The sequence below is a fragment of the Macadamia integrifolia genome, chromosome 10 (assembly GCF_013358625.1).
Source record: "Macadamia integrifolia cultivar HAES 741 chromosome 10, SCU_Mint_v3, whole genome shotgun sequence".
Taxonomy (NCBI): domain Eukaryota; kingdom Viridiplantae; phylum Streptophyta; class Magnoliopsida; order Proteales; family Proteaceae; genus Macadamia; species Macadamia integrifolia.
In genome coordinates, this window is record NC_056566.1 from 29,656,371 (window position 1) to 29,666,060 (window position 9,690).

At 36.7% G+C, this 9,690-nt stretch overlaps 1 protein-coding gene and 1 pseudogene across 1 annotated transcript; one reads left to right on the top strand and one right to left on the bottom strand.

Moving 5' to 3' along the window:
• On the bottom strand, nt 1-1,520 carry LOC122092368 (probable pectinesterase 55). The gene is made up of 5 exons (XM_042662681.1): nt 1,223-1,520; nt 950-1,109; nt 641-844; nt 295-530; nt 1-166 (listed from the first exon to the last, which is right to left on the bottom strand). The coding sequence occupies exons 1-5, from the start codon at nt 1,456-1,458 to the stop codon at nt 1-3; spliced, it is 1,002 nt and encodes a 333-aa protein (XP_042518615.1). The 5' UTR covers nt 1,459-1,520.
• A 1,358-nt stretch (nt 1,521-2,878) lies between these two features.
• On the top strand, nt 2,879-3,969 carry LOC122092369 (annotated as a pseudogene).
• Nucleotides 3,970-9,690: the final 5,721 nt, after the last annotated feature.

Genomic DNA, 9,690 nt, shown 5'->3' on the forward strand with positions numbered 1-9,690 from the left:
TCATGAATGAGGTTGTTTCGCAATCCATCCGTCGGAGTCAATAGATAATGATGGTTGTATGAATTTTTGGAGTTCGGAATCACTGAGCTTCTTTTCCCATTTCACACGCTTGGAAGTATCAGCCCCAGGTCCAGAGCAATTAACCTCCGCATACGTAAAGTTTGGCCTGATCGATGATGGTCATGTATGAAAAATTAAATAATATATTAAACCCCAATAATTAAAAATGATTAATTAATTCAATGGAAATTAAATATTAAAGGATGGATGAAGTGAAGATTAATCGGATCATACTCTTGGCCGGTACGGTTCCAGTTATCCCATCCTTGTGGAACCACGCCCTTGAAGAAGCTTGTCCCATACCATATTACTGTGGAGTAAGGCCCATAAGCCCTTCCAAGATAAGCTGTACCTTCACCCACCACACTCCCACCATTGAACACATATCCATTTATTTCATTGGGTGAGTTTCGATGTTGAGCTGTTATAAAACCTGGGTTCTTAACTGGAGTAACACTAATGACACAGTCCTTCATAACATAGAAAGATTAAGAAAAGATTAAGAAAAGATTAGAAAATTAATCCTGAAATAGAACAAGTTTATGGTAAGATCGAAATTTTTTTTTTCCTAGATGCCTACCTTGTACATCGAGTAGCCTAGACCAAAGATAAAATCCACTGAACCTTCGACGTAACATTGCTCAAAGTAATGTCGCCCAAGTTGATCCCATAATGTATCTTGCAAACCATAGAAACCACAAGAATAGAAAGCAGCTTTATCACCATAAACTAGAACTGCAGTTGCTGGGCTAACCTCTTCATATGATCCCAGGTTGAATGTATTCTATATGAATATTAATTCAGATTAATTAATCATCATCAGTTATTCATAATACTCTATCTATACTAAGAAAAGACAAGAGAGTTGAATTGAATTAAATTAAATTACCTTGAAGGAAATATCTTTGGCAACAAAATTGTCGGCCTTTGAGCTGAAAGTAGGAGTAGTATTTAGTTGTCCATGGGCAGCATATTCAATGCTCGTAACACTTCTATTGACTCCTTTCAGGAAAATACACGGTTTGTCCTGGTCAATTGTTACTTGCTCTCTACAAAAACACAAATATATATATATATACAAACAGATAAATTAGCTATAATTGGATTGATGATTTAGAAAAAAAAAAAAAAAGGGGAATTAATTAAGATCAAATTCACTTACATGTATATCCCAGCTTGTACAGAAATACAAACCCATTGATTGTTGTTTGAAGGAATAGAATCGATTGCGCCTTGAACGGTGGTAAAATTTCCATGACCATTCTTATCAACAGTGATTGTGTATGCAACATTAGACCCACAATCCACAGTTGCCTCTCTAATTAAAGGGAAATCTAAAGACCACCTTAGAGCCATGGAGATGAAGATAAACAACTTGGAGAAGAGTTGCATCATCATGGTTAACAAAAAAAGGTTATTGGATTTTGAGAAAACAGAATATGAATCGCCTAAGTACGCAGTCAATAGCAAGACCAAAAAGCTTAATTAAGTTGATGCCTGATTGCTTATGGAAGAGGTAGGTTTTACAATGTTAGTAATTTATAGTAGATAGATGATCGAGAAGCTTCATCTTTGCTGTGTCATCAATTACTTATCATAACATTAATTAATTACTGAGTCAGCATGGTGAGTACCTTGTAATCGCCACATATGAAATTCCCTCCGCCGCGTCTCCCTGCGAGAAGGGATATGTCATATATATATGTTGAGAAATCTTCTAAAATTAGAAACTAAATCCTCATAATGAATCTCACAAGTTGAACTAGAGATCGATCTTCCAATTAAGTAGAATTTTCTTTGTTCACGTACCCATCTCCGAAATCCAATTTTGAAAAGACAAATTAATTACTGACTCAACTCGCCAGATTTGAAACAGTAGGATCTAATAGAGTTGAGATGAGCACTTACCTTGTCATCACCATGTCTGATATTCCCTCCGCCGCATCTCCTGCGAGGAGGGAATTTAAAGTTGGAAACTGAATCCGAAGAATGAATCTAACAAGTTGAGATCGATCTTAATCATACAAGATTTTCTTCTTCTTCTTCTTCTTCTTCTTCTTCAGACTCAACTCGCCAGACTTGCACTGCAAACAATACCAAAATTATATAGAATTTATTTGGAAGGTGAAGAGGATATAGATACGCAGCAATATTGCTACTGCCTTCTTCTGTGAAATTATTTTTGCACATGATCAAAATGGGATAAGGCTGAGATAAGAATTACATGAAGGTATCTAATTGGCATGGCGTGGCTTTCCTTTCCTTTCCTTAATTAAATCATGTTTTGCAGAGTCATGACTTAAGCTCCAAAAAAACCTTGATCCTATCCTCTACGTACACTAACTATACAAAGGTGGCTGTAGCTATTCCTTCCCGCTCATGATAAACCTGCGACTATTCGATCTTCTTTGATTAACCAGCAGCAATATTATTCAATTTCTTCTTCAATTATGATCACTGTTAACACTTAATGGCACTGAAAAACTCTCTTGCTCATCTTCTTCGTCCCCTTGTCATCTTCTTCTTCTTCTTCTTCTTCTTTATATTCTTTCATCAACTTTCGTTTGCTGTTACTGCTGAAAAAATCATCAACATTGAGACTCACGGTGCTAGAGATGATGGGAGAACAGATTCAAATCCGGCGATGTTAGAAGCATGGAATGATGCTTGCAAGAACTCCATGGAGCCAACTACGATATTAGTACCGAGAAAAAAGTATTTCCTAAGCTCAGCTATGTTTGATGGACCATGTACCAACAAGTTTACAATTACCTTCCAAATGGAAGGCAGTACTCCTGTTGCTCCTGACTACAAATAGATGAATGACTCCGAGGGTCATCCATCTGACTACTGGGTAAAATTTCAGAATGTTCAAGGGGTGTCTCTTATTGGAGGAGTTCTTGAAGCTCAAGGCAGAACCTTGTGGGATTGCAAAGGAGGAGCTGCTTCTGCCCAATGTCCTCCCGGTGCAACAGAAGTACAGTTCCCTGCATGGGTTTTGGGTTGGTTCTTAATATTCCTCATTAATTAATTATTTAACTAATGAGTTATATGTTTGTATGGATGGATTGTAGTCGCTTGCCTTTTACAATTCAAAAGACATAAAATCAAGAATTTGAATTCCAACGATGCGAAGCTATACCATATTGTGATTCACTCAAGCCTGAATGTAACACTGGAAGGAGGAAGGATTGAAGCCCCTGGAGGCAGTCCAAACACAGATGGGATACATGTCCAGAATTCAACCCTAGTACGTGTAAATGGCACCATTATCATGACTGGTGACGATTGCATCTCCATCGGACCAGCCACTCGTGACTTGCATATTGTGGGAGTCAATTGTGGACCTGGACATGGTATAAGGTAAGTATAGCAGTCATCACTCAGGAAGGAATTGAAGGATCTATCTATCTATCTATCTATATGAATATATTGATTAGTTGGTTGGTGTTATTTTTCTGCAACATTGGGAGCTTAGGGAAAGAGGCAATTGAAGGAGTGGAAGGGGTGGTGGTTATGAACTCAACGTTCACTGGGAGTACAAACGGAGTTAGGATAAAATCATGGGCAAGGCCAAGCACTGCGTTCGTTAGAGGAGCGGTTTTCCAAAAGATTATAGTGAATAACGTCAAAAACCCCATCATCATCGATTAAAATTACTGCCCACACAATATAGGCTGCCTCCACAGGTAATACTCACTCCTACGTACTCTTCTCTCTCTTATCTCTCTCTCTCTCTCGACGGATCATGATCTTATATAGTATTATAATGCGATTATATTATATGTGTCCATGCAGACCCCTGGGAATCGTACAGAGATAAGTAACGTTACCTACACGGACATCAAGGGAACATCGGCCAGTGAAGTAGCGATGAATTTCAATTGCAGTGATACCCCCTCCATGTAAAGATATCAAATTGCAAGAAATAAATCTTAATTACATAGACGGGACCACCACACAACCCTTCTGTCTCAATGCATATGGAAGCATTCTTGGTGGGATCATCAATCCACAAAGCTGCCTTAAGACTCTCCCACCACCTACTGTTCTTCGTGGTGGGATCATCAAACCACCTACCTTCCTTAAGGATCTCCCATTATTAATTGATGAATTGTAGACATTCAGTTTCAATAAGGAGTAGTTCTTCTTCTTCATCTTTTTTTTTTTTTTTAGAAGATGTAGGTGTAGTTCTTCTTAGATCCAATGAAAATGTTTATCCCATTATTAGTGAATGATTTGTAAGTATTCAGTTTGAACATGGATCTCCCATTATTAATTATTAGTGAATGATTTGCGGTTCTTCTTCTTTTTTTTGTGTGGTAGAAGGTGTAGTTCTTCTTAGATGTAACGAAAATGTTTGTTCCTCTCTCTCTTCCTCCATTGTTTCAACAAAATTACATGTGAAAAGCCAATATTATCTTATCCAAAAAAAAAATCTCGAATCACAAATAAGGAAAAGGCAGAATATACTAACTGTATATCCAAATCTAAGTCTGTACATCCAAAAACGATCTCTAATTACATATAAGGCTGAGTTCCAGTGAAGATGGATAGACTGCTTACCAAAAAAGAAGAAGAAGATGGATAGAAATAGACTGAATTGATCCTGAAATCAACCCTGCGTCATAATTGGGCCAGATATCAGATTTCATTTTGGGCTTAAGATGGGCCGCAACTCTTCTTCATTCAAGAAATCTTATTGAAACTGACTTGGAAATAATTAAAGTTTGGGCCACAAGAATCTACACCTAAATAAAGAAAAAGCAATAAAATAAAATAAATAAATAAATAATAAATAATTAAATCGGGCCACAAGAAGTCAAGAATTAATCATACCAAACCTATTTTTCATTCTAGAAACTGCCACCAGGTACAATTTTAGTAATTGATATTGGGATTGGTCTTGATCGGACGGACCCACTCATGGTTTTCTTCAAAAAGTTGGTTTTTTATTTTTTATTTTTTTTTATTTGGTTACCCTTCGTCCATACGATACAGAATCTAGTAGGATTTAGTATCGGCCTTTACTGATACCTACGGATGGCCGACTCTTGTGATCCGATAGTTGATTTCTCAAACTATGTCACCGGGTGCTACCAAACATTATTTTGATGCTTTTACTCCCCGGTTCGTTAGGTTTTTAAGAGTTATTTGACATTTGTGAAAGAAAAAAGACACCTCTACCTGTAGCTGATCCATATGATATGCCAATCCAAATTCAATTCAAAAAAAAATTCCCCCAGAAATCATTCCCTATGAATCCAACCCGCTCTCTTTTAGGAAAGAATAAAGTTGGTAGTAGAAGAGAGATACGGCAACGATTATGTGATTCCCCCTTCCAAAGTAAATTTTTACCTTTCCTTATCCCTTATTATTTTAAAATACCTAAATTACCCATTTACAAACGAAGTCTCATCATCAAAAAGATGTCAAAAGATATTCAAAAATGTGAATTCAATTCGCTTTCGTTTAGAGTTACCTGTATATAGAAAACCACTATATGAAAATTAGCCATATTCATTTAGAAATTAATTTGATACGAATACAAATATCTCAGTTTTCGATCAACTATTAGCCGATTATAAAATAAAATAAATACTTATATTATTAGTTCTATTTTACAATGTAGCATATGACAATACTAACATGGTGTTTCCTGGGCATTACTTTAATTTAAATTTGAAAAAACCCTACTGGAGTGGACGTAGTGGAGCACTAGGGTTTTTTTATTCATTCCTCCGTTTTGCATTTAGACTAGTATACATTTCTTACACACCCAAAAGGTACTGTGGATGGGCTTTAAATTTTAGGGCCTAACCTAGTTAGTTTCACCCCTCTTCTTGAAGAGTTCATAACACTCCTATGCTAGTGGTCTCAAGAAAATAAGAGGAGTCGAACTCAGAACTACACGCTTTCGAGGTGAAGATCCCTTACCAACTCGAGTATCATTATCTAGATAATCACCTTGTTAGTCAAACTACAGGTGAATCCATTTTGTCCTTCATTTTGCATATGATTTGATTATCATGTACATGTCACTCATAAACCTCATAAGCTATATAGAACTTATAAATCATAAGATCAAGATCTAAGGACATTTATTGTATTGATCACAGGAACATATGCCTTTGTCAAACGACATGATGACTTTGCCTAACAACAATATTTCTGGTATGTTCCACAAATTCTTCTCTTATTACATAAGATAGTCGATTCATAATGAGCATATGTTCACAGTTCACTATTATTATGTTTTAAATTCCATCTTAGGTAACAACAACATTGTTCGTGAGCATATGCCTAGAAGAAACATGGCATTGATGGAGCTTTATGGTTATATATCTATCGTCAATGACATGGTTGTATGTGTTAACATCATACATGATCCATTCAAGAGTTCAAAATGGTCAACATAAAAAAGTAGAGGTAGTTATGTTGTCACCTTTTGTGTTAAGAAAATGAAAGTTCAAAATCAAAATAAAAAATTCCTTTCAACCCTAGCTAAGAAGGTAGTCAAGTTGGCAAAGGAATTTCATCTAAGAAAGCATGTGGTTATGAGTTTGAATTCTGTCATCTCTTAGGGGCAACTCACACGGGGGTACTTAGTGCTCTTCATTGTTTTATGTGGAAGTTGAATGATTCTTATTCAACCCCGATATGATCCGATCCAAATGGTTGTGGGGTCAGTATGAGCCTGAATAGCCGTCGTTACCGCCCCCCCTCCCCCCAAAAAAATATAAATCAAAATTTCCTTTCAAAATAATGTATATACCTTATGTGCTTCTTTAATACATTCAATTGTGTTGTTCTAATGACTCATTGAATGTGAGTGGTTGGAAACAGAGCATAGAAACAATCACCATGCGAAAGACCCTGAAGCTCCCTGGATAGAGGAAGAGGAAGCTCATGAGTCCGGAATTTCCATCATCAAAATACTTCTCTTTGTCAATAACTTACTGACTTGTCCAGCCTCCAGTGGAATCTTTGCCTTCTTGCAAATTAACAAAGGAAAAACTAAACCAACACTGAAGCATATCTACATTGCTTACAATGTATCCTTATCCACATCAATCTTTGTTGTAGTCGCAGGTGTTGCACTCCTTTTGCTTCCTTGGAACTCTGTTTTGAAGCTTGTGACACTCAAATTAGTCATTGGAGCATCATTGATTCTTTTTATGTTAGATTACTTCCTAGCAATAATAGCTTTCAATTTTGGAATTTGATGCCTAAGATCAAACTTGCACTGGAGTCCTAAATTTCTACCTAAAATGTTGAAAACAGTATAAGACCAAATAGATCTAAGACTGTCATATAGATGATTGAATATATGCATAGTCTCCTATTTTCGTGATTGAATTATGAATATTAAAAGTTGTATTAGATCATTTGCTGGAATGGGATAAGTGATTCTTTTGTAGGATCCAAATGGCATATTTGAATTCTGCCAAAAAAAAAAGGGGGATATTCGAATCTACTGAAGAAACATTAGATATTTTGTAATCGATCAGCTTCAAGTATGACCAAGGTGGCAGAATCAGTGATGCATACAATTACTGGATTCGGATTTCAGAATGGCTATATCGGTAACATCAGAGATTGATACCTATTCAATACCGGACTAATTTTCTCTCCACAGGGACCAGTGAGAGAACCCGTGGACTAGAGAGGATCCAAAACTTACAAATACCAACACTGATTCTAACCAATCCTTACAAGTGTCAACTGCTATCGGATGCCACTATTTTTTTTTTTTTTTTTTTTTTTTTTTTTTTTTTTTTAAGTTTGAACAGAAAACATTATTCCACCATTTCTCAAATTAAGATTAAAACACTGTTTTAGAAATCGGTATTTTGATAGGTTAAATTGGTTGAATTTGGCTTTGATCATTCATTCGATTCTAAGGTTTTTTTTCTCGCCAAATCATTGGGTTTTCATATCTGATGGATCAATTCTAGGGTTTTCTAATACCGGTTTCAGTCGTTTCTGATCAATTTGGATCGATCCTCCATTCTGGGTTGAACCTACTGTTACCAATTGAGATGACCCAACTAGAAAGTCGCATAATGTATAACCATAAAAAGATTCTACTTGACCACATCCGTTTTGATTCAACTCATGGAAGTAAGGTTTTAAGATTTGGGAACAATCACAGATCGGTCAAAATTGATATTGGTCTAAAATTGATCTAAATTGGTTTGAATCAGATTTGTATGGAACAGATCTACTCTTGGATGGAGCGTGCCCATCTCTAATATTCAAGGCTGAACCCTTAATTCATTACTTATTTTCTATTTTACCCTTTATTAGGTGAAATAGTAATTAAACCCCATCTCCCAATATTCTTCCCAATTTTCCCCGTCTTCTTAATTTGTTCACTAAATCCAAATTTGAAAAGACAATTAATCATGATGAGTCAACTCACCAAATTTGACCACAAAAAATGGATAGATATCCTAGATTATAGATAGAAGTTGAGTTGAGCACCATGTAATTACCACGTGTGAAATTATCTCTCTCTTGATATAGTTAATTAATGCTGATCCCTCCGCCCCGTCCCCTTGGGTTGAGACTTGTCTTAAGCCTCTCTCGACATCAAAGTACCCCTGCGGGCCCCCATTGACCATAATTTATATCTTAGTCGATATCAATATCTGATGCAGCCACGTAACCCATTTCTCAGAGAAGCCAGACTTACGAAGTACCAGAAACAGGAAATGCCACGAAATAGTGTCATAAGCTTTTTTAATGTCAATTTTAAGGCCAAGACCACCCCCTCTTGTAGAAGCAAACATCATATTAGCAAGCTCTGATGCCAGACTGATGTTCGAGTGAATTAACTACCCTTTTTGAAAAGCCCCCTGCTCTTCTGAAATCAGACGAGGAAGGAACTTTTCAAGTCTCATAGCCATCACTTTTGATATGACCTTGCAAAAAAAATTCCTCATGCATAAGGGGTGGAATTTGTCCAGAGAGGAAGCACCTTTCACTTTAGATATCAACACCAAGAAATTGTTGTTTATCCCTCTAGGCATATGACTAGAGCTAAAGAAATGGCGAGTTACAGAACATACCTCCCTTTCAACAATATTCCAGCATCTCCTAAAAAAAACTCCTGTAAAGCCATCTGGTCCTGGAGAGTTGTCCGGGTCGAGCTCCCATATTGCCTTCTTTATCTCTTCATCATTCGGGATAGAATCCAAGAAAAAAATGTCGTTTTGTTGAAGAACCGTGGGAATGGAGTCAAGAAGGTCCACACGATCTACAGTTGGGGTGGCTTTGTGGAAATCCTCATAAAATTGCACAATGTAGTCTCCCAGTTGGTCGCGACCTTCCACAATGGTCCCATCTTGTTTCTTGAGGCATCTAATGGTATTTCTAATTCTTCTCATTTTTGTAGACAAATGGAAAAATCTAGAATTCCTGTCCCCCTACTTCATCCATCTGATTTTAGCTTTTTTTGCCCATAGCTTTTCATGCAAATCCAAGGCTTTAATCAATGAAGTTTTTGCATCAGCTTCCCTAGCAAAAGAGTGGTCATCTAACCCGTTGGCTTCAATGTCTAGCTGAACCTGCTTAACGTTTTTTTTTGCATCTTCAAGAGCTCTATCAATGTTTGGAAAGGAGGTC

Bases quoted from the DNA above. Each gene is read 5' to 3' on its own strand.
- LOC122092368 (XM_042662681.1), bottom strand. From the start codon at position 1,458: ATGATGATGCAACTCTTCTCCAAGTTGTTTATCTTCATCTCCATGGCT. The intron at 845-949 runs GTAATTTAATTT...ATATTCATATAG, and splicing joins CCAAAGATATTTCCTTCAAG to AATACATTCAACCTGGGATC. The intron at 167-294 runs GTATGATCCGAT...ATCATCGATCAG, and splicing joins TGGAACCGTACCGGCCAAGA to GCCAAACTTTACGTATGCGG.